A 25,815-nucleotide genomic window follows, 5' to 3' on the forward strand; every position below is an offset into this window, starting at 1 on the left:
GAGCCTGCAAACCAGGCATATGGCCTGACCGGGAATTGAACCATGACCTCCTGGTTCATAGGTTGATGCTCAACCACTCAGCTACACCAGCCTGGCCAGCCCTCATTATTTTTAATCTGGAGTACCAGAATAGTGTCCTAACCCATCTTATCTTTAGTATTGTCCCTCTTGAGTCTGTCTTCCTAGTAGTATCAGATTCATGTTTTCTGAATTGCTAATTGAATCACAGCACTCTCTTGTTTCAAATTCTTCATTGCCTTTCCACTTTGTACTCAGGGAAATTTAAACTTCTTAGCATGTTGTTACAGTTCTGCATGAGCGTGTCAGTACCTCTCCAGCCTCTTAAACTTTCCTCCTGTGGAATATGGGGGAAATAATAGTTCTTACCTATAGAGTTATAGTAAAGATTAAATTAAAATGCGTATAAAGCACCTGGCATAGTACTTGACACTTAGTCAGTGCTCAATAAGCACCACTTATTGGTATTATGATGATACCATGTTTTGTTTTGTTTTTTTCCTGGACCCCAGGCATTCATATTTGCTGTCTCTTGTATCCTGAATGCCTTTTCCCCAATTCTTCCCTAGATTGCAACTCATCCTTGAAGACTCAGCTCATGTGTCATCTCTTTCATGATACACTCCCTGACCCTCCACAATCCCGGGGCACCTGTGCATACCTCTAGTAATGCACTTTTCACAATGTAGTGGTCTCCTTTCTTATTCCTCTCCTCATTTAGATTCTTAAGCCCTTTAAAGATAGGAGCTATCTTACACATCCTTGTATCCCCAATGACCAATGCAGATTGAGGGATCTTAAATGCTTGACCGTCATGAATGATCAGCATCATTCATGGTAGAAGGTACTTGATTACTATTACTGCTGTTATTTTTAGGGAATTTGTTTTTATTTTTTTTAAAATATATTTTATTGATTTTTTTACAGAGAAGAAGGGAGAGGGATAGAGAGTTAGAAGCATCGATGAGAGAGAAACATCGATCAGCTGCCTCCTGCACACACACCCCCTCCCTACTGGGGATGTGCCCGCAACCAAGGTACATGCCCTTGACCGAAATCGAACCTGGGACCCTTCAGTTCGACCCTTCAGTCCGCAGGCTGACGCTCTATCCACCTAGCCAAACCAGTTAGGGCTATTTTTAGGGAATTTAGAAGATGTCATAAAACCTTTTTAATTAACCCATCATTTAAAATTTGTCTTATCTGTGATAACTATTCTTTAGTTATTATGTTTTTCCCCTCAAAACGAAATAACTTTGTTTCTGACTATAAGTGATAAGTGCCTTTGTAGAAAATTGAGAGAAAACTAAAAGTATAGAGAAAACTCACTACTCAGAAATAACTAGTGAAGTGCTTTAAATAGATAGGCTTATATGTGTGCTACTCAGTTTTTAAATTTAAAATCTCACTTATAAATGAATCTTGTTTTAAAAACAGCGTTAGAATATCCAGTTTAATATAATGAAGCCACTACTTTTGTGTTGCACATTGCAAGTAGTTTCTGCCTTAGATAATGAAATTGCCTTCTGCTAAGACAGCATATGCTCTAGAAAAGAAGCCTGAGATCCAGTCTGTCATGTTACCATGTAATTCCCTTCTTTACAGGCCATTCTCTAGGAATGGAGCAATTTAAGTTTGGAGACCTAAAGCTAACAACCTATAAGAAAGGCATTATCATTTGTGGAAGCCGAGGATGCCTTCTTTAGGAGAACTTTTTGTTTATCCCTGGGCTTCTTTCCCATCCCAGGTAGCCACTGACAAATTAGCATGACATTTGGAGGAATACAGCTACCAGATTTTCTTTTCTGTGCATGCCTTCTTTTCCTTCTCTCCTTATATCAGATATCCCATTCCACTCCCCACCTCTCAACCCTATCAAGAATTATTTTACAGAAGAGATGTGTTCTTATGTATCTTTATCCTTTTTGTAGTATATTTTTTTGGTAATCGTCCACTTCCATTTTTGTGACATATCCCTTTCTGGGAAATACTGTTCTACATTCTATAAAGTGAACCTTTGCTACTAAACCCAATTTATATCTCAACTGTCATTCTATAGTGCCAACAGATTTTAACCTACAGTGTGGATAGGCTGCTTGAATGAATGAAATTTGTTGTATTTGGGCTTCATCCTCTCATCCTATTCCTGTCTTTGGGAATAGTTGGAACATGGTCATCATTATGATAAATGTCTTTTATAGACAGTGTTTCTTTCTATTTCTCCAGTTTCTATCAGTTTCCTTCCTGAGTGTTATTTGCTGCCTGCTCTTACTTACTTTTTTATTTTAGATCACAGATTCTGCTGGCCATATTCTGTACTCCAAGGAGGATGCAACCAAGGGGAAATTTGCCTTTACCACTGAAGATTATGACATGTTTGAAGTGTGTTTTGAGAGCAAGGGTAAGTAATCAGTGTGTTTGTCCCTGAATTAAGTATCTTCTCTCAAGTAAGAAAGAGCATGAACTTTCTCTCTTAGGCCAGAAGGAAGAGGAAATGAAAACTACACTTGCTGGGGTGCACACACATATAAGTGAAAGTATCATTCTTCATGTGCAGGAGTAGGCATTTTTTAAATGCTGTGATACACTGGGCTTGAATGAAAAGAGTTTAATTTGGTATAGATGCTAGAAAACATAGTAAGTCATCACTTAATGTTGTTTTGTTTTTTAAAAAAATATATTTTTATTGATTTCAGAGAGGAAGAGAGAGGGAGAGATAGACAAACATCAATGATGATAGAGAACCATTGATAGGCTGCCTCCTGCACGCCCCCTACTGGAGATCAAGCTCACAACCCCAGGCATGTGCCCTTGACTGGAATCAAACCCAGGACCCTTCAGTCCCCAGGCCAACACTCTACCCACTGAGCCAAACCAGCTAGGACTAATGTTGTTGATAGGTTCTGCAACTTTAAGCGAAACGACATATAATGAAACCAGTTTTACCATGGGCTAATTGATATAAACAAGAGTTAGGATCCTATGGCATCTCATCAACATTATCACAAAGTAACATTGAATGGAATGTTATTCAGTATCCTCCAAAGTCCAAAGCAGTTTTGGTCTTCAGAGCACTTGTTATTTTCTAGTCCTAATATCTTGCTATGGAATCTTCTGTGCATCTCAAGACCAAGATCCCATAGTAACCTTTAAGCTGGTTATCTGATGCTTTCTGATTATCAGTGGTGGGTGAAAAGGCAGATTCCCCTTTACTTCCTATTCTTTCACTCTTAAGGACACTAGATTCTAAAAGCTGTCTGTATTTATACTTGTTACATTATTTGGGACCCTTTTGGGCTATAAGATACAAAAAACATAACTCAAACTGGCGTAAAGAGAAAGAAGAGGCCCAGCTGGCATGGCTCAGTGGTTGAGTGCCGACCTGTGAACCAGGAGGTCACGGTTTGATTCCTGGTCAGGGCACATGCCCGGGTTGCGGGCTCGATCCCCAGTATAGGGCATGCAGGAGGCCGCCGATCAATGGTTCTCTCTCATCATTGATGTTTCTATCTCTCTCACCCTCTCCCTTCCTCTCTGAAATCAATAAAAATATATATTTTTAAAAAGAGAGAAAGAAGAGGAAGACCATTTGACTTTCTGAACTGGGAAGTCTTAATGGTGGTGCTGACCTCAGGCTAGGCTGGATATTGGGGTTTTAACAGCATTGTTGGAACTCTACCTTTCCTTTCCTCCATTTGACTTTATTCTCAGGCTTTCTCTGTGTATGGTAGCAAAAGGACTTCTGGCAGTTTCACATTTATAGAATGTTCAGAGTATCCGATCCAAGCAGAAAAGCAAGCACCTTGGCCAATGGCTCTAGTAGAGTCCCAGGAATAGCAGATCAACTTGGTGCTTTTGACAGTTAACCAAGAATTGACTCCTTTGATCTAAAATGGGTCAAGTGAGCCTAAAGGTAAGGGTGTTTGCCTGAAGTAAATGGAATAATAGATTAATAGAAAATTCAATACTTTAATAGCGATTTCATGACTGATATCCTTTTCCCTGCCCCCACCCCTATCAGTTCCAAGATGTTTCAACAATAGTCGAGATATTTCGACATGGTTGTGCTACTCTTACCTCAAAACTAAGATGTCATGAACTTTTAAACTAGTTCCCCTCTCTCATCAGTATTATCACCATCCTTCCAGTTACTTGAGCTCATATTTTTGAAATTATTTTTGTCTTTTCCAGTCTATCATCAAAATGCTGATACTTCTTTCAAAATTTCTTCTGTATCTGTCACCACACAAATCTGAACTCTAATCTTTTAAATGTCATCAGCCTTGTAACTAATACCCCTGTTTTTAATATATCCAAATACTGGTACCAGATTTATCTCCTAAAACATATTTTTCATTATGATAGTCCTTTTTCAAAAGCTTTCCCTTTTCTTTTTCTTTTTTTGGTAAAGAATTGTAAATTTATTAGATCATCTGGAAACCAGATGGGCTGAGCCCCAAAATGGCACCTCCCTTTTTGGTAGTAGCAATAATGTTCCTGATCTGTAGAATGAAACCTGAATCATACAGTTTTTGAGCTGGACCGGACTTTAGGTATCATGGTATTTAATAGTCCTTATACCAGTGGTTCTCAACCTTGGCTGCACATTAGAATCACCTGGGAATCTTTTAAAAATCCTGATTTCTGGGCCTCATCCTCTGGAAATTCTGTTTCTTTGTTACTAATGTTGTGGCCTCACCCCATAACAAAGAAACAATTTCCAGAGGATGAGGCCCAGAAATCAGGATTTTAAAAAGATTCCCATGTGATTCTAATGTGCAGCCAAGGTTGAGAACCACTGCCTTATACTCTCACTCCAGCCTTATCTTCCACTACTCATCAGACCCCCAGCCAGTCTGGTTTGCTCTGCCCTCTAAACATGTCACATTTACTCATTTACTGGAATGCTCTTTTCCCATTTAAGCATGAGTTTAACTTTAGTTCTTTTAGAGTACTTTCCTCAACAGTCTAGCCTTCTTAATTTCTCAGTTGATTCATTTAGCAAATAATTATTAAGTGCCCTATATATTAAGTACTATTCTAGGTGTTAGGGATATAGCAATGAATAAAACGGAAGTCTCTCCTCTCTTGGACATTACATTTTCATTGGAGCAGACAATAAAAATAAATAAAGTCAGGTGGTAATGAGGTCTTTGGAGAAAAAACACTTTGAGACGCTGAGCATGTCTCAGAAATAGCAAAGAGGTTAATGTGGCTTCTTCTAATAGTACATCACTTACTAGTTATTTAGACATTTGAAGATATATATGTAAAATTTAAGTATTTAAATATATACAGGGTGCCCCAAAAAATCTATGCACACTTTGAATGATTGTAAAGTCAGTGTTTAACATATAGTTCATTTTCACAACATTAAAAGAATCTACAGAAATAAGTTTTTTTTGTCAATGCCTGTTTTCAAACTGATGACCGTTCTACAGTCCAGGCACTGCTGATAACATGAAGCAATGGAATCTCAAACATCAAGCATCATTTTGTTTGGTATTTGTGTGTCCTCAATTCATTGACTGTTGCTGGCTCTGTACCATAAACTTTTATCTTTTATGTGTCCCAATTAAAAAAAATTTAATGGCACTTTAGGATAAATTTTCTTTGTTCAAAGCTTAGTCTGGCTTCACCCATTATTTTAAATCAATCAAACCTGAAAAGGAGTGAAAACTAAGTTATCAGCTGTTAAAGCATGTACACATTTATTGGGACATCCTATATATCTGTATAGATATGTGTCTCATGTACATAAACTTGTTTAAAAAGTTTAAAATTAACCCTAACCCTAAACCTAAACCTAACCATTAACCTATTCTAATTCTAACCCTAAACGTTACCCTAATCCTAACACTAAACCTAACCGTAACCCTAAATATATCTTTTGTTCTGAATTTCTTTCTTATATGCTGCTGATGCTGTGCATGCAGATGCCTGGGAACTAATTTTTAAAATATATAATATATACATGCACACACACAGACACATAATAAGCACTCAATTTCTAGTTTACATGTGTTCTCTGTTTATTCTGATATGGAGAACTTGTAGTCTTGGGAACACTTTCTAAAAGGTTGGTTTTTTTCCCAGGAAAATGTAGAGAGAAATAAATGAGTCTTTTTACAATGGAGACCGTTTATGGTCTTGATATCACGCAGTGGTTCTCAACCTTCCTAATGCCGCGACCCTTTAATACAGTCCTCATGTTGTGGTGACCCCCAACCATAAAATTATTTTCGTTGCTACTTCATAACTGTAATTTTGCTACTGTTATGAATCATAATGTAAATATGTGATATGCAGGATGTATTTTCAGGGGTTGCAACCCACAGGTTGAGAACCGCTGATGGGAATTAGGTTGGCTGTTTTGTGCAAGAGATTGTATAGTCTGGACTCAGACCAGCCTGAGTGGCTTTGTGGTTTCACTTGTGTTTGAATAATGCTAATGCTATGCTGTGGCAAAGGAAAGTGGGAAGAGTCTTAGGAAGAGAATATCTTGATCATTTGGACCAGGTAGGACTATGAGCTGCTTGGATTTCACAACTTTTTAAATGAGAAGGAGAAGCAAAAATTTGCATGCATCTCTATGGGCAAGGCTGAAATCAGGATTACACATTGGAGTGGGGAGAAGAGGCTTCTCTGGATGCAGCTTTTTGTTGTTTTGTTTTGGAGACTTACTGGCTTAAATGCTTAGAAGACATCGGTGACTTGTTATCGTTTCCCAATCCTACCTGTTCAGTCTTATTTCTATTGCTTTTAAATTGATGTTTCTAGTCTATCCAAAAGAACTTCTTTATTGTCATTTAAACATGCCCTACTCATTTCAATATCTGAGCCTTTGCCCATGCTTGTCTTCTGCCTAGAATACTTTGTCCTGCCTTCAGGTGCTCCCTCTTCAGTGAGGTCCATCTACAACTAATCTCTTCCCTCCTCTAACCTTTGCTCCATAACTGGGATTATCTGAACCAGTTTGGGTTTTTTCTCTTCAAGTTTTATACTGGTTTGCATTTTCACTGTAACTGTTACTCATGTTCATGTGTTAGATCCCCATCGAATTATTGGAAGGCAAAGACTAGTCTCCAGGACAGTTGTAGCACCCAGTGAGCTCTCAGTGAGTAGTTATTGCATTGACTTCAGCCTGTTTCAGAAAATCTCCAGTGCCTCTCGGGCTGCAGAAGGTACAGTACCATTCTCTGTGGCTTTTGGTCTCAGGAGTCCCAATGCTTATGTGGCCCTGTTTCCCCAAAGTCCTAATTTCATGTAGGCAGTTTTTATTTTATAAATAATCAGGTGAATTCCAGGGGATTGAATTCCAAAGGACTGAGCAATTTTCTGGGGCTGATGAAGTCTCCATTTCTCTTACTTGATGATATAAGATTAGAATTCCTTTTTGATCAAGCCTGATCAGATTACCTTTTTAAATATGAACATGGTTCTGTTGGCCTTACTATACCAAATAGACATTTCTCTTTCTAAGAAGCATCCTGAGAATTGTACTCTTATTATCAAGTTTTTTCTTGGCTCTGTGGGAATAATTCTATAACATTTTGTTCATTTATTGAAATGGCCGTACATTTAACAGAATGTTTAAATTAAAGTGAAATCTTAGATAAATCCTGTGTTCTTTTAAGTACTAGTTTATATTAAGTAAATCCAAGCTTAGTATATGCCCAAAAATCCTTTTCTCAAAATTTGACAGGACAACCTTTTCAGGTGTGGAAATGTATTTTTTCAACCTAAGTTGGTCCCCATTACCTGTTGGTCTATATATGCCACTCTGTTTTATACTATTTTGACTTTTATTTCCTAGCCCAATAAGCCTACGTGTTTTCTCTCCTTCTTTCTATTCCTCTGTAGTTCCAGCTGCAGTATCTGTCCTGCCTGCTTAGAGATGTTTGGCAGCAGCATGTTCTATTTGCTTTCCGGCACCCCGCACAGACAGAGGCTTTGTCTGGAATGCTTGTGATTTTAGCCAGAGCCAGGAATTTTCTGCAGCTGAGTAGGGGGAGGAGTTTGCGGCTGTTTCCCTCTATTGAGGGGGGAGGTTTAGGGAGAGGGAGGCTGGGTGGGTGATTTCCCGGAATTTTAAATATTCCGCACAATGAATCCTTTGATTTCTTTCTCAGGAACAGGGCGGTTACCTGACCAACTCGTGATCCTAGACATGAAGCATGGAGTGGAGGCGAAAAATTATGAAGAGGTATGTCCCACTGTAACAGCCAGAGGAGGCAGTCGTGTGCTGGGCCGTGAGGTTTCTGTGACCTATTCAGGCCAACAGGCTGTGCTTTGACCAGAAGGTTATGGTTTTCTCAGCAGTCATGTGACAGCCAAGCTACAATTTTACTGATACAAAAAGTTGTATTAACAGCCCTAAACAATAAATCTAGCTGTGTCGTCAGCCAAATGACTAACTAAACCAGCTGTCCCATAGCAATGTTGGTGTGATAAACACTCAAGCATATGCCATTAGCACTCTTGAGGCAGCAAATAGATATATATATTTATAATTTTTAAAAGCTGGAATTTATTTAAATGTTAATGTCCAAGGTTAAGAAAAGTGATTTGTTTTTAAAAGCTAAGGCTTTTATTCCCAGACTGACAACTCTATACAGGGTGGGACAAAAGTAGTTGTGCGTACCCGAAACAGAGTTTCTTCTTTATTATTATTTATTTTTAATTTATCTTTATTGTTGAAAGTATTACAGATGTCTCCTTTTCCCCCCACTGACCCTTCCACACTGCCCCGAGTGCCCCCATTATTTATTGATTACTGTATTTTTCATAAAAACTACTGTAAACCTTCTATTGCCTCACCTTATATCTAGGGATGGATTCAGCACTGTTTAGACTTGAGCAACTGTGCTACATTTGAAAAACAACAATAGCCATAAGTAGCTTTTAGGTAAAATTATTTCAGACTAAGGAAGAGAGAAATATGGAAGAAAAAACTGCAAGGGACTAGGAGTAGTGATAATGAGAAATTTTTGCTGACAGAAGTATTATAGAGAATAAAAACTGACATTTATTTGGGTAGTAGGGAAGTAGAGGTGTGTATAAAGCAAGGGGAAGGGGAACCTTTTTCATCTCTATTACGAGAGACTTTGGGGGCAGCACAAAATGGTTCTTCAAATCAAGAGCACCTTTGAAAAACCACAAGAACTATTTAAGAATGGAGGATTGATCTTTACAGTAAGATAAGAGTATTTTTACCCAGATCAGAGTCTTTACAAACAGTATCTGTGGGCATGAAGAAGAGGTGGGGTACAGGAAATATAAATAGCTTTTGAAGAATGTAAACTAAAATAAACAGGCTAAGTTGCTTTAAGTGATTTAAGAGAATTTTCTAGGAGGGATGGAACCAGAAAATTGCTCTAGCTTTCATCAGGATTTGGAACAGAATATCCTAAAATGGAAGAAGATTGGAAGTGACTGATTCTGCAACAGGAAGTAGTAGTACAACAGTTGCAGGTCTTCAGATCTTTTCTCTTTTTCCTAGTTCAAGTGTTCAACTGAACAAAACTAGATCGAGTTATGTGTAGGCGGTAAACAGGAGCAAGTATGCAGTAGTGAATGGAAGACGATTCCCGATAGAGACTTTGATTTGCTTGTTTCTGTCTCTAAGCTAGTTTAGTTAAAAGAAACAAAGCAAGAGAGACTCTTTGATGAACTTAGAGTACAGAGAGACCCCAGTCACTGATTTGCTGCCACCAAGGACTCCCTTTGAGCCTCACCTCGCTTCCTGAAGCTCTGCCCCCACCAGATCCCTCCACCCACCCACCTTTCTATGTGCCAGAGGTAAAGGAATCATCCTATGGTATTATCGAATGTTCGCTAACCAGAACCTACACTCTTTCAATTCCTTTGCTGATGCAAGTAAAGGTGATGATCTGCTTTCTGCCGGCACTGAGGATTATATCCATATAAAAATTTAACAGAGAAGTAGCAGGAAGACCCTTCCTACTGTCCAAGGGATCTCTGATGATTGCAATCAAAAGAAACTAGTGAAGGTGTTTAAGAAGAAATTTGTCTGCAATGGTACTGTAATTGAGCATCCAGAATATGGAGAAGTAATTCAGCTACAAGATGACCAGCGCAAGAACATCCACCAGTTCCTAGTAGAGATCGGTCTGGCTAAAGACCACCAGCTGAAGTTTCATGGGTTTTAAGTGCTCTTGCCTCTCTGAAACTAAAGTGAGGATTTCCTTGCAATGGGTAGAATTTCCCTTCTCTCCCTTGTCACAAGTTAAAAAAAACCTCACAGCTTATATAATGTAACCGTTTGGGGTCTGCTTTTAACTTGGACTAATTTAACTCATACATGCAATAAACTGAAAAGAACCATGCCCAAAAAAAAGTAAAGTGAAAAATCCTTTTAAACTTTCATGATTTAGAAGAATCTTATTTATATTTAAGATTACATATGTTAGAGTGCTGTTGTAAGTTATAAAACAATAATAAAAAGTTATAGTTATTATGAGGTGGAAGAATAGGTAAAATGATTTTCAGGTTTTGGTTATTGCTGCTGTATCCTCAAACTCAGACCATTCTGTAAGCAAGCATTCATTGAATTCCTATGTGGGATTTTATCTCTTGTAACTTCCCCTCTCCCCCCATGGGAAGGCTATCATTAGGTGGTATATATTAAATGGGCCACTTCATTAGACTTACCTTGTTCTCTAAAACAGATGGTATTGTGAGTTTACATATAGAATAATGTAAACTGGCATATATAGAATAATGGACATCACTGGCATATAGCACTTTTGAACCCCTATACCTCCTAGAATTTCCATTATCCTTGGACTTGGTTGACACCGGGAAAGAGCCATTCATTATCTTTCCTGACCTTTTGCGTAACCCAAGAGGGGAATCCCTAGCAGAAAGCAAACCACAGCTCTTCCTTTGCGCCGTTTCCTGATGTGGAAGTCTGGCACGTCCTAAGCTTTTCTTTACGCACATGGTTACAACATAGCTCTAAATTCTGTTTCTTAACCAAAAAAACTCCCACTGCTTTCTTTGGCAACGTCACCGCCGCCCCCCCCCCCCCCCCCCCAAAAAAAAAGGCAGATCAAATTGAGATGGAAGAGGAGAAGTAGTTAGGACACAAGCCAAAGACCAGTCCTTTTCTCAATGTATGGCTAGGCTCCCTTGAACTTTGCTTAGATATAGCTGTTAGTTGTCTCTGGGCTAATGACTGTGACAAGAAAATGGACACTAGAACCACTTGTTCCTTGGTTAATTACCAGGGAGCACTGAGCATGTGTAGAGGTTTTGAGACATTTAATTTTAGGCCCTTGAGATAATGGAGAGGCTTTGTCTCCAGTGGATTTGGGCCCTTTGGCATCAGTATTTATTTTATTTTTTTCAATATGTTTTTATTGATTTCAGAAAGGAAGTGAAGGGGGAGAGAGAGATAGAAACATCAATGATGAGAAAGAATCATTAATCAGTTGCTTCATGCATGTCCCCCACTGGGAATGAGCCCACAGCCTGGTCATGTACCCTGACCAGGAATCAAACCAATGACCTCTTGGTGCATGGGATGACACTAAATCCACTGAGCCACACTAGCTGGGGCTCTCTTCCTTTCTCTCTAAAAATCAATTTTTTAACAAAACATATTTTTGGGTGATGATTTACAAAATAAACCCTGTTTTGCCCATGGGTTCTTTTAGTCATTTGCTATCAACAGATACACCAAAAAAACAGTTTCCCTCATTGGAGCAACAGCTGAAGACTTACTTTCCAGAATGTCTATTTTTCTGAATGCCCTCAGGAAGGAGGAACTCTGGTTCTGTGTATTAGAACCAAAATCCCTTTGTTGATATAAGTTAAATGAAATAACATGGGTAAGGCACCTGACGCATAGTCAATTCAGTAGATTTTAAAAGCTTCCTTCTCCTACCCTTTCTGGAAACTGCCAAATGGCTACGAGAGAGTAAATAAGATCTTAATAAATTTCATTTAGTCCTAAGTTTGGCAGTATTATCTGGACTTATTTTGGCACGTTGACCTTTTCAGCTTCTGTGAAGAGGCCTGTGATTCACATACCCCACATGCAAGTAGACTTGTCCTTGACTGTGATTCTGTCTTCTTTATCTTCATTGTGTTAAACTGGATGCTATTCAAATTTATTGCCGTGCTTCTCAAATTTTCAGTGGCTGTGGTAGTGGATGTGGAGGTAGCAAAGTAATTTGACTGAATTTGGCTTACCACAAGAAGCTTCTCTTTTGAGTCTCGGTGCTCCACCAAGGAAAATAATCCAATGATTCTCTAGACCAGGGTGGGGAACATCCAGCCCTCAGGCCATATAAGACCCACGAAATCATTTGGTCTGGCCCTGCAAGGCATTGGGGGTGAGTTAATTAAATGTTTGACCAAATAGAGCAGGCTAATTTTTAAGATGATAATTTTGTATGGCCCTCGAATGATGTTACAAATATCCAAATGGCCCTTGGCAGAAAAAGGTTCCCCACCCCTGATCTAGAGGCTGGTTTCACATGTGTTTTTATGAAGCAGTTTTTTTAGAGTTAACACCTTTCTTTGGTACAATTGCATATAACTGTACTCTTCAGATTCAAATTATCATTTGAGGAGTGCAAGATTTGGAATGGGTTAAAAAGAGTAGTTTTATAGTTATTTTGGAGGTGTTGTAGATATGTAGGGAAAGACTTTATAACTTGTAACATTTCCAAACACTACCAATGAGTGTGATAGTGAGAGCTTTCTCCTAGACAGTGGGCCTCCTGAAAGTAGATGTAGAGTGCTCAGCATTCAGGAAACGCTTGCTTCAGGGGACCAGCTGCACTTACCTGCTATGAGAAAGTTGGCTCCTTTGAAGAATTCATAGAATGGTCAGAACAGGCAATTTACAAGTGTTTGCCATGTATCAGGTGTGTGGGTCTATACAAAGTATACATTTTAAAAATTTCCTTGAGTTCAGGGCCAAACTAGTGTAGGGGGAAAGGATAAAAATAAAAACAATGTAAATATGACAATGTATGATTGAATCTTAATTGTTTGGCTAGTGTAAGTTCTGTAGGGCTTTAGGGAAGAGGGAATCAGTGTGGACAGGAATGGCTAAAGGAGTCTTCATGATTAAGGTTTGAAAGATAGGTAGGGTTTGAATATACTAAGTGTATATTTTTGCAGGTCAGGGATTTGGTTTTACTTGCATTTTACAGCAGAGCTTTGCAGTTTTGATGCTAAATAAATGCTTTGGTAATCATGGGTAGTAAGTCAAAAGACCATGGATCTGCTAGTCGTAGTCTTCTACCCAAAGGACTTAGTAACTTTGTAATATCTTTAGTTTCCTCATTTGTAAAATGAAGTCCCTTGTACTAATATTTTTTTGATTACTTAACAGCTAGAGCAGCCTGCAAAGGGAATGCTACCCCCTAGTGGAAAACCTATGGTCCACACTGTCAAATAAAATAGGCCTTGCTCTTAGCAAGCTGTTGGCAAAAGACATACCATCCTTCCAGCTGTGGAAGAGAGAAGATACACTAGAAAAATGGTCTGCCTTCATGAAACATGTATAATTTAACATTCCTACAGATATTTTTAACATTAAACAGATTTTTAGAAGAGCACAGAAGTCAGTGGGGATTTTGATAGACGTTTTTTGTTAGCTTGTACTGACTATGATATTAAGTATTGATGATATTCATTGAATGCTTAGTCCTGGGCAAGCAAAGAGGGTTTTTCTGAGAATACTTGTGGTAATTTGTTTTAAAATTTTATTCTCTTAGTCTGTAAAAATTAGAATAACAGCCTGAAACCTAGGAAATTTGACTAATAAACTGGACAACTACCCAGATCCTTGTGACCTAATACAGCTCATTCACTTCACCTTTGATCCAGAAAACACTTAGTGTGGTCATCGGGTTTTCTTCATCAAATTTCAGTGCCTACCGAATACAATGTAAAGTCAGACATGGATTCCAATTTCAGCTCCATGAGGTTCTGAGATCTTGGGAAAGTTATTTAATACTCTGAGCCTTAATTTTTTCATGTGAAAAATTTAAGGATAATAATATTCACCTTGTATAGGGTTATGAGGATTAAGTGAGGTTACACGCTCTAAAATACATATCACATCACATCCTGGGTATATACTAATAGGTTTAATTCATTATGCTACCTTCTTCATCATCTTAGCTCCAACCTAACTTTTGAAACTTATATTTGCTATTACCCACCACCATCTCCTTAGCACATGTGTGTATTAACATGAGTGCATGCATACACATGCACATCCATGCACATTAGACCACTCATGGTCTTTTAAGCATGGCCTACACTTTTCTCCCTCTGTGTTTTGATTTGCAGGTTCCCCTCAGCCTTGAATGTCTTTCCTTCTCATCTTTTTTCAAACTCTACACAACTTGTGAGACCCAACTCCCCACTTCTATTAAGTTTTCCTTTACTCTTTCAGCTATATAATCTCATGCTACTTTATTCCTGTTCCACTTTTAATGTGTGCCTTTGTTGTAGAAGTTAATATGTAATGCCCTATATTACGGTTACAGCTTTTTATGTGAGCCTCTCCACCAGCCTGTGGGCTTCTGAGGAGCAGAGGTCATAATTTAATTGGGTGCCTTGCACACAGTAAGCACTAAAAAAAGCATTGTTGTTAGGGTCTTAAATGTACAAAACCCAAAAAAAAACCCTCTTTATATTTGTTTTGATTTCTAGGTTTAGATTAAGCATACAAATATATATCATTGTTGGATTTTCCTATTGAGTATCCATGTTAGATGATTGAAATAGCAAGTTGGTTTTCAATATTTAGATTCTTTAAGCTTCCCAGATATTAAATTAATATAAGAATAAAGGTAGCCGAACCGGTTTGGCTCAGTGGATAGAGCATCGGCCTGCGGACCGAAGGGTCCCAGGTTCGATTCCGGTCAAGGGCATGTACCTTGGTTGCAGGCACATCCCCAGTGGGGGGCGTGCAGGAGGCAGCTGATCGATCTCTCTCATCGATGTTTCTGGCTCTCTATCCCTCTCCCTTCTTCTCTGTAAAAAATCAATAATAATAAAAAAAAAGAATAAAGGTAGTTATTAGGCAGAGAGGTTTTTTTAGGAAAAGAGACCTTTATCCCACCCATAGAAGTCTAAAAATAATTTACTGGAATTAAGGACAGGATTGAGTAGGGATTTCATTGAGGTAATAAAATTGACTTGGATGATAGGAACTGGGCTGTTTGGTTATGAATAGAGTCTTCAGTAGGACCTCTACTAGAAAAGGGGTTGGGAAATCAGTTAAATAGACAAGGGCCTGGATGCAGTATGGAATACTGTGCAGCAGTTAAGAGGGAGGTGAATCCCAAGCACTGGAGTTTTTGGAAAGATCCTAAGTGGGGAAAAGAAAAGCAAGTACAACCGTGTATACATACATTATGATCCTATTTGTAAATGGTTTTAAATTACATTTTTCTGTGCACATTTATGTTCATACAAAAGCATAAATAGTGTGTATCTTCTAACAAGGTCTGGAAAGGTGTACACCAAGTTCATAATCATGGTTACCACTGAGAGGGAATATGTGGATGTGAGAATTGAGGATCTATGAAAGTGGAGTTGCCGTTTTTGTTTCCTTTGCTTCTGAATATTTTAAATTCTTTAGCAGGAGAATATATTTAGGTGTTGCTTGTACAACTAAAAAATAAATGAAACACCAGAAAGGAACAGCATTGGGGACAGGTTTTTTGGGCTCTAAACTACAAAAGCAACCTCAATACCAAAATAAATTCCATCATCCATTTCAGGTTTTATACCGTGGGCTATTGCCATTTAACACACACACACACACACACACACACACACACACACACACACACACAGTGGGGGAGGAGCTTAGACGTAGTCTTCGGAGTAATTTTTACAGGTATTATTTTCAGCTGGCAGAGGCACAGCCATAGTTTCTCTTCCAGTTCTTTTAGCAAGTTACTATTTAGGGAACTTTAAATCATTTATCTCTAAAGAAGTATCACGCCATTGCTTTTATACTATCTCATTCAGGAAGCTTTGGAGAGGGAACTGTAGACCAGGAGGGAAAACAAAATGGTAAACAGATTAAGGTTCAGCTTATTATATGTCTCTTGTATTGGTATCTTTTTCCTGGGGAATTTTCCTTGCTCTGTAGCTCTGGATGAAATCAATCAGCAGACATATATTCTATGTTAATGGCAAAACCTGGCATTTGGGGTTTCGGCTAGGAGAGTTAGATCTTATACCCAGTTAGCCTAGATCTGTTCTGCAGCTGTCAGTCACACCATTAACTCTAGCAAACATTTTACAAATGTAAAACAATGTACATCCAGTAAAAGACAACTTAGGTGGGTCATTGCAAATCTATCACTACATTTTAAGTACCTTAAATATCAACTCAATTTTTATATCCTTATCTTAACAGCAGTTTTCTAGTTAAGTGAAGATTACAGATATGCAAGGGAACATTAGAACACTCTTAAACTCTTCCCATGCATTCCATATTAACAGCTATTAACATTTAACAGAGAAAAAGAACAAGGAAGGCAAATTGGACAAGAGAGAAGAAAAAGTAAGGAGTTCTAGATATAATGTACATTGAATAGGGAGTAAAGCAGCAGATGTAGAAAAAGAATTTTTAAAGAATTCTTTATATAGAAAAATTTAAGAGCAGCTGGTATTGAGTTTTAAGATCAGAGTATCCCCATTTTAAAGCAAATGGTAATTTAAAAATTGATAAGAAAAACAATTAGAATAACAGAATCCTTGCTTTTGTCAAATCTTGGGGATTTCAGATGTCTAGGTTGAGAAGGGAAGATAGTTCATTTCTTTCTCACATTCCTCATTCTTTAGTCTACCAGGAAGTCCCTGAAGATTTCTTTTTATAACAAGCAGTGTCATTCTAAAAACAAATGAAGCCCTAGCCGGTTTGGCCCAGTAGATAGAGCATCGGCCCGCCGACTGAAGGATCCCTAGTTCGATTATGGCCAAGGGCACATGCCCGGATTGCGGGCTGGATCCCCAGTGGGGGGTGTGCAAGAGGCACCGATCAATGATTCTCTCTCATCATTGATGTTTCTATCTCTCTCTCCCTCTCCCTTCCTCTCTGAAATCAATCAAAAAATAACAATTTTTTTTTAGCAGACTTAGGATTCATCTGGGCTCTGGACCACTAAATCTAAAATTGTGGCATTTAAATGAGCAAACCAGAATTCTCTAATTTTGTAGTCTGGGTTAATTATCTTAATGCTATAGTTATGCCTACTCTCTCATTCCTGTGCATTCCCTATTGGGAACTTGGTTTTTCTTCTAAAAACACATTTGACTAATATTTTGACTCACACTTACTATGCTAATAATATTGTTTATTTCATAGACATGATTGGAAGGGTAAAGTACTTAATTAAAGTCAGAAATCTTGCGAAAATAGTATATCTTACTTTATAGCCTACCACATTATAATACTTCTGAGGTTTTCATCAAAATTAAAGTATAAAAAAGTCTGAGATGGAAACATAAACATTTGTAGGGAAGGGAAGAAGTGCTCACTTTAGAATGATCGAAGAGTTTTTAAGTTTGGTGAAATATTTTAAAAGACTCGTTGTCTTGTGTTCTTGACCAGAGCGATTTTTTCAGGGAGTGGGTTCATGATTCCTTTCTTTTCCAGATTGCAAAAGTTGAGAAGCTCAAACCTTTAGAGGTAGAGCTACGACGTCTAGAAGACCTGTCAGAATCTATCGTTAATGATTTTGCCTACATGAAGAAGCGAGAGGAGGAGATGCGCGATACCAATGGTGAGGGGAGGGCAGCTCTTGTTTCTCAATAAGAGAACCATAAAGGAATCAGATCACCAGACTTTAAATTCTGGTGTACCCTTTTCTCCGTTTTGCCAAGGGTGGGGAGAGGGGTGGTGTGTGGAAAGGTAATTGCTAACTTCAGTGTTGCTGCTACAGGTAAATGAGCCTTGTTAGATTTTCAAGGAAATAGAAATCACTTCCATATGTAGTTGACCATATTCTCAGTTTGCTTACCATGTATCAAATTGATAGGACTAATCTTTGCAAATTTTAACATTTATATATAGAATAATGAAAATTTAAGAAAAAGCTAACTGAAATCCTACTTTTAGGCCTAGGGACAAAGTGAAGTTAATTAATTGCCTTTCCTCCCTGGCCATCGTTTAGCCTGCTGAGCCTCATTTCATTACATTTACAATGTTTTTGTTTTGATTTTTTTAGAATCAACAAACACTCGGGTCCTATACTTCAGCATCTTTTCAATGTTCTGTCTCATTGGACTAGCCACTTGGCAGGTCTTCTACCTTCGCCGCTTCTTCAAGGCCAAGAAGTTGATTGAGTAATAAGGCCTACTCTCCTCCCACCTTGTATCTCAGCCAGCAGAACATCACTGGGACGTGCCTGGCCTAAGGCACCCTATCAACAGCACCATAAAGGCACGTTGGAACTTCTTGCCAGAACTGATGTCTCTTGGTGTGGGAGGACATGGGTTACCACCTACACCCAACAAGTCATTGAGGGACTTCTTTTTAACTTGATAGGATTTGGACTGGTTTTGCAACAATAGGACTTAATAGAGTCACCTGTGACAAAAAATAGGGGTTACCTAGATAATGCCAAAGCCAGCATTTGTACTGGGTTTCCTCATGTGATCTGTTTAAACCATGTTTTCTTTCCTTCTCCCACTTGCTCACCAGCTCGGGCTTCCACTCTACTTCCTTTACCAAGATTTGAATGACCATGTGAAACTTGTTTTATTCTCATTGTCCTCTTTGGATTTCTGTGTGAAAACATCCTTAACTTTATCTTAACCATTAGCTGAAATGTTTAGGTAGCTTCTGGAGGTATCCTTTCTTAATTTTATGTCTCATAAAAGGGTGATGGATGTGACACCTCATAGAAATGAGCTTTGAACTATAGATAACTCTTTTTAAAATTTTTCATTTTAGAGAATTAAAACATTTGTGCTCAACTGCTTGAATTTCCTTTTTGTGTAGTTATGTGTGTTTAGTTCTATGCAGTTTTATTACATATGTAAATTCATGTGACCACCATCACAAAATGCAAAACAGTTCCCTCACAGGGATCCCTTGCTACCCTTTTATAGCTACAGCCACCTCCCTTCCTTACTCCCAAGCCCCAACCTCTGGCAACCACTAATCTGTTCTCCATCTCTCTAATTTTGTCATTTCAAGAATGTTATATAAATCAGCGGTCACCAACCTTTCGGACCTCACGGACCACCAGTGGTCCGAGGACCACCGGTTGGCAGCTGCTGATATAAATGGAATTATATAGTATGTAATCTTTCCAGATTAACTTTTTTGTTTGTTTTTTTCCTCACCTGAGGATATTTTTTCCAATGATTTTAGAGAGCATGGAAGGGATGGAAGGAGGGGGAAAGAGAGAAACATTGATGTGAGTGAGACACCTCGATTGGTTGCCTCCCACATGTGCCCCAACTGGGGCCAGGGATCAAACCTGCGACCCAGGTACATGCCCTTGACCAGGAATCAAACCCACAACCCTTCGTGCGTGGGCTGACATTCTAACCATTGAGCGATACCAGCCAGGGTGAGATTAACTTTTTTCACTCAGCATAATGCCCTTAATGTCCATGCAAGTTGTTGCATGGATCAATAGTTGGTTCCTTTTTATTGTGTAGTAGTATTTCATGGTATTGATGTACCACAGTTTGTTTATCCATTTACCCATTGAAGGACATCGGGGTCATTTTCAGTTTTTGGCCATTACTAATCTTCTGTGAACATTCATGTACAGGTTTTTATGTGAACATAAATTTTCATTTCTCTGCGATAAATGCTCTCGAGGGCAATCCTGGGTTGTATGGTAAGCATGTTTAATTTTTTTAAGAAACCACCCTACTCTTTTTCTAGAGTGAGTACCATTTTATTTATGTTCCCACCAGCAATGTATGACCAATCAGGTTTCTCCACATCCTCACTGGTATTTGCTGTTATTTTTATTTTAGTCATTCTGATAAATGTATGTAATGAGACCTCATTATGATTTTACTTGCATTTTTCTAATGGCTAATGATGTTGGACATCTTTTCATGAGCTTATTTGCCATATATATCTTCCTCAGTGAAATATCTGTTCGTGTTCTTTGCCCATTTTCTAATTAGATTATTCTTTATACTAATGACTTTTGAGCATTCCTTATATAGCCTACATATGGCTCCTTTGTCAGATATGTGGTTGCTTGAATTTTTAACATAACATGTACCAAGGAAAAAATTAGAAAATTTACCAAATCTTCTTACATGACCAGCCAGTGATTTAATCCCTGACCTTATATGTCCCCCTGAGACATATGATATATTAAAAAACAACAACACTGGAAGGATCATCATGAATACAGAAAATACTTGAGAATACATGTTGTGAAAGCAAAGCCAAGAATCACTATGCGTATGAGGTACCTAAAGGCCAATACTGATATAAATAGAGAATGTGGATACAAATGACCATGTTTGTAAACAATTATGAAAAATACTATCACTTGAAATTTTCCCCACTTCTCCCAGGAAAGGAGCTAGGAGTTCATCCTTTCTGTAATCTCTTTTTAAAACCTTGCTAACAGTTGTTACAGGGCTTGTCTAATCGCAGTGGCAAGAATTACAGGACTTAGGGCCATGCAGCTTGCAGTTAAGCAGCAGCATGTTAGAATTAACAGAGAACACTGCTGTGATGACCTGGATAAAGTCCAAAGATGGAAGAGGGAGTGAGTTATGTTGTTAAAATCTCAGGCAGTTCTGTTAATATTTCAGCTATTGTGAACCCAAAAACCTCCCCCCCCCCCTCCCCTTTGACTCCATGTATGTATGAATTTCTCTGGTGTGGCATAAAAGTGGTTCATTAATTTGTGCAACATCGCCATCTGCTGTTAAGTAGTGATAGGAACTACTTTTGAGGACCTGGCAGCGGAATCCTTGTCATAAAGGCAGCAGATGTAGAGAAAATCTGTGATATTACATTACTAAACGACAGAAGATACATCCAAGTGAAGAGAATGACCAAATTTGTGGGTTAAGATTTCCTTAGACGTTTAAAGGTGAAGTTTTATACCATTGGTCTAATAAGATATGCTTTCATATTTCTGACTGGTGCCTTTCCTCTTTTTACAAGCAATGAAAGCTACTTGGTTATAGTACTCTGCTCTGACAAAATATCAAAGAAAATAGAATAGGCAAATATTTGATTTTGCTGATGTTTTTGTTCCCAAATGTGATTTATGAAACTAAAATTCTTTCATGTCCTTTCCTTTTACTCATGCCAAAACTACCAACGAGAACATTTGTATTTTTGGTTTAAAGTTCATTGGTATTACACCTTGATGTTATCAAAAAAGTAAATTTATTTGCCTTCGATAAAAGGCTAGTGCAAGAGCAAATTAGATTTTAAAATGAGGATGTTATCTGTTTTCTCCGTTTTGAACCTATTTTTCAACAGGTTGTATAAAATATAGATGAGAGTGATGTGGTTTAAGTAAGCTTTGTTACACCATTGTCATAAGCCATTTTTCTGTTTGTTGAGTGGAAAGAAGCATGCTGGATTTATACAGATTCACTTGTGTTGGATGGGGATTTTTGTGTAAATTTTCTCAAATAAAGGCTAGCAGAAACCATTGTAGGTGTATTTTTCTGCTGTTACTCTTGAGTACCTCTTTGTTTGGATTGGCAGTATTCCTCCACATTCCTTAGTTTTAACATATGGCAAGTTATATGTGATAAAGTAAAGAAAAAATATAATTATCCATAATTTACTCCAGTTTATGTGAGCTAGCAAAAGTTTATTATATTTTATATATAAATTATAAATGTATATGAAAATAATTATACATCTTCAGAAAGACCAAATAGGGTTCTGAAAGCCAGGCATTCTCTCTTTTAGAAACTGCTACTGGAATTAATTCCTTTAGAGTAGGAGTGGGGAACCTTTATTCTGCCAAGAGCCATTTGGATTTTTTTTGTTTGTTTATTTTTTTGTTTTCTTGTTTTTGTTTTTTTTAATATAATTTTGATTTTTTACAGAGAGCAAGGGAGAGAGATAGTTAGAAACATCGATCAGCTGCCTCCTGCACATCCCCCACTGGGGATGTGCCCGCAACCCAGGTACATGCCCCTGACCAGAATCGAACCCGGGACCCTTCACTCCGCAGGCCGAAGCTCCATCCACTGAGCCAAACCGGTTTCGGCCGGCCATTTGGATTTTTAAAAATATGTTTTTATTGATTTCAGAGAGGAAGGGAGAGGGAGAGAGAGAGAAACATCAATGATGAGAGAGAATCATTGATCAGCTGCCTCCTGCAAGCCCTCCACTGGAGATCAAGCCCGTAACCTAGGCATGTGCCCTGACCAGAAATCGAACTGTGACCTCCTGGTTCATAGGTCGATGCATAACCACTGAGCTACACCGTCTGGGCCCATTTGGATATAACATCATTCAAGGGCCATACAAAATTATCAATGTAAAAACTAGCCTGCTATATTTTATCAAATATTTAATTAACTCACCCCTAATGCCTTGGCAGAGCCAAAACAAATGATTTCACAGGCCTTATATGGCCCATGGGCTGGATGTTCCCACCCCTGCTATAGAGAACCTTCACCTTGCCCTCCTTCCTTAAAATACCTCTCCTATTTAGAACCCCTCAGAACTTGCTTATTTTGGCCCATCACATCTATGCAAAACCTCACTCCAGCAAGTAAAGGCCATTTTCTCCTTTTATTTGCAGTTGAACATCTATAATAATAAAATTGTAATATGCTAATTAGACCGGACGGCTGAACAGTGGAACGACCATCGGGACAACCTTCAGGACGAAGCCGGGGCTGCAAGGGCCGAGCCCCTTGCAAGAATTCCGTGTATCGGGCCTCTAGGTTTTCATAAAGCTTCTTTCCAAGAGCAACCTGAAGTGCTTTGCATGCTCACTGGCTGACCCTCCACTTCCAGTACCCAGAAAAATGGGTAATTTGCCAGTGAGTTTATACAAAGTAGTGGTTCCCAATATCTGAGTATAAGTAATTTAACATCAGAAATGTCTTCTTTCTCACTGAAGTTTTACTTTTAGAGAACATAATACATACAGCAGACCTTATCAACGAATTTAAATTTAATAGTCTGAAAAGTATCATATACTTGTTAAATGGTAGTACTTTTTGCAAATTATTCACTCTGCTACAGTGGTGTCCCACATGAGCCCCATGTATAATTTTAAATTTGTAGTGCCCCATTAAAAAAGTAAAATTAATGTGTTTAGTTTAATATATCCAAACTAGCATTTTATTTATTTATTTTTTAAATATATTTTATTGATTTTTTACAGAGAGGAAGGGAGAGAGACAGAGAGTCAGAAACATCGATGAGAGAGAAACATCGATCAGCCGCCTCCAACCCAGGTACATGCCCTTGACCGGAATCGAACCCGGGACCTTTCAGTCTGCAGGCTGACGCTCTATCCACTGAGCCAAACCGGTTTCGGCATAAACTAGCATTTTAATGTGTAGTCAATATTAAGATGATAAATGAGATATATTATTTTTTCATATAAAATCTTTGAAATCCAGTATGCATTTGATAGCTACAGCACTTCTCCATTCAGACTAGTCCTACTTCAGGTGTCCAATGGCTGCATGTAGCTAGTGGCTGTCATATCAGATCATGGAGGTATAGATTTTGCTTGGTACTTTGGTAGATCCTTTATTCTTTTTTTTTCGTTAATCTTTACAGTAACTCTGTGGCCCCTGGGGGTCTGCATTCATAAGTGAGAACTTCTGCTATATAGCATCCTAACTGTTCACTTGTTAAAATATAACATGGAAATACCTGTTTTTGACCAAAGGCACTTTAAAATCAGTTATACCTTTAGAATGTTGAGTTTTTCTGGACTTATGAATATTCAAAGGTCAGATAACTTAGTTTTATTTATACCCATTTTGAAGAAGAAATGAGCATGAGTGCTTACATTTGTCTGTTAAGCTTATATTAGTGCATTATAAGTAGAACAATGCATAATATCAAGCTAACCAAATTATAGAAATTATCATTGCAGAGATGCCAGAAAAATGAAGCTTTAAGCTTTGGCTGAACCCTATTCAGTTTCTCTAAAGTGAAAGTCAACACTTCTGGTTTTAAGTGATTTTTTTTCCCATTCTTTTTACTCAAGAAGACATTTATTGAATATCCTGTTTAATGTGTTAAGCTAAACTCTGGAGTAGACTCAATAAATAAGCAATACCCATCCTCAAAGTGCCTTCTAATTAATAGGAGGTGGTAATTGGGATGGTCTCTACCCAGAATTATTTTACTACTTTGCTTAGCCAATACTGACAGGAAGCCTTCACTAACCCATTAAGTTTGTCTTGGAAAAATGCCCCTTCTAATGCCTTTCTAGAAGTCTTACAACACTATCACTTATATACAGTTATCCTTATAATTACTTCATTATCTGTCTGGTACATGGACTGTGAGACCATGTTTATTTTGTTCTCTCTTGTAACCCATCATCTGGCACAAGTTGGTACTCAGTGTTTGTTGAATGAATAAACTGAAAATTCAAAAAATATCTGTATAATAAAGAATTCTGGAATGGAACCAACAAAATAAAATGTAATGGGTTATCAGTCAGTCTTGCACTTAGGTTAAAAAATGTTATATGAATACAAGACAATAGCGACATGATACTCAACAAATAATTTTTAAGCCTATATTATCAAGCACTTTTCGAGGCACTGATGGTATATAGCTGTGGACAAGAGTGCAAAATCCTTTCATGGAGCTTATATTCTAATGAATGAAGATAGCCAATAAAGTAAACATAATAAACAAGACATCAATATTTTATAGATAAGTATTGTGAAGAAAATAAGGAGTGATGTGATCTGGTGGGAGGGCTGTGGTGCTTTATGTATTTTTTTTTTGTTAACCCTCACCTGAGAATATTTTTTTCTCCCTTGATTTTTAGAGAGAGTGGAAGGGAGGGAGAGAGACCGAGAGAAACATCAATGTGAGAGAACCAATTGGTTGCCTCTGGCAGGCATTCCAACCTCGGCCAGGGATCGAGCCTACAACTGAGGGACATGCCCTTGACTAGAATCAAACCTGAGACCCTTCAGTACACGGGCCAATGGTCTAACCATGGAGCTGTGCTACTTTAGATTGACTGGATATGAAAAAGGTTTAGTTAAGTGCAAGCACAGTGTAAGCAAATCATCATTATAAAGGCTGGTACGCTAATAGAACAGAAACATTGGATCTAGGTCAAAGGAGACAGAAGACCCCTTTACTTTCCTATTCAGGCCCAATGCTATGCAGAGTGTAGGGTACTTTAAAAGGAATGTTGATGAACTGTAGAGGTCAGAGGAATGTGAAATGATTAGTTAGCCCTCACCCCATTATACCAATTTTCTTCCTCTAATTTTTTAAAAATATATTTTATTGATTTCTTTTTACAGAGAGGAAGGGAGAGGGATAGTTAGGAGCATTGATGAGAGAGAAACATCGACCAGCTGCCTCCTGCACCCTCCCCCCCCTGCCCCCCAGTGGGGATTTGCCTGCAACCAAGGTACATGCCCTTGACCGGAATCGAACCTGGGATCCTTCAGTCTGCAGGCCGATGCTCTATCCACTGAGACAAACAGGTTGGAGCTTCTTCCTCTAATTCGCTGTCACTATCACTATCACCTAGTTAAAAACCTGGAAGTGTCTCCTGGACTCTCACATTTACCTCAACAACCATATCCCTCCTGACTGAT

The 25,815-nt window shown here is 38.3% G+C and overlaps 1 protein-coding gene, 1 long non-coding RNA gene and 1 pseudogene across 7 annotated transcripts in view; all 3 read left to right on the forward strand.

Annotated features, from left to right (window-relative positions):
- The window catches only part of TMED10 (transmembrane p24 trafficking protein 10), a 33,477-nt gene extending 14,466 nt beyond the window's left edge, over nucleotides 1–19,011 (forward strand). For 3 of the 6 annotated variants that reach the window (XM_014464063.2, XM_014464064.2, XM_023762173.1), the window contains 4 exons: nucleotides 2,308–2,419; nucleotides 8,151–8,224; nucleotides 17,687–17,813; nucleotides 18,258–19,008. In XM_014464063.2, coding sequence (XP_014319549.1) covers nucleotides 2,308–2,419; nucleotides 8,151–8,224; nucleotides 17,687–17,813; nucleotides 18,258–18,379 — 435 coding nt within the window. In that variant the 3' untranslated portion in view covers nucleotides 18,380–19,008. Of the gene's footprint in view, nucleotides 1–2,307; nucleotides 2,420–7,881; nucleotides 8,024–8,150; nucleotides 8,225–17,686; nucleotides 17,814–18,257 lie in introns of all 6 variants that reach the window. The other 3 variants (XM_023762170.1, XM_023762172.1, XM_006098424.3) reach the window with 2 other exon arrangements.
- LOC106698799 lies at nucleotides 8,818–10,378 on the forward strand (annotated as a pseudogene).
- A 3,548-nt stretch (nucleotides 19,012–22,559) lies between the features above and the next one.
- Nucleotides 22,560–24,664, forward strand: LOC111827863. Its single transcript, XR_002831609.1, has 2 exons — nucleotides 22,560–23,040; nucleotides 23,792–24,664. It is a non-coding gene; the product is annotated as an uncharacterized LOC111827863 (long non-coding RNA).
- Nucleotides 24,665–25,815: the final 1,151 nt, after the last annotated feature.

The sequence above is a fragment of the Myotis lucifugus genome, unplaced genomic scaffold (genome assembly GCF_000147115.1).
Source record: "Myotis lucifugus unplaced genomic scaffold, Myoluc2.0 scaffold_235, whole genome shotgun sequence".
Taxonomy (NCBI): domain Eukaryota; kingdom Metazoa; phylum Chordata; class Mammalia; order Chiroptera; family Vespertilionidae; genus Myotis; species Myotis lucifugus.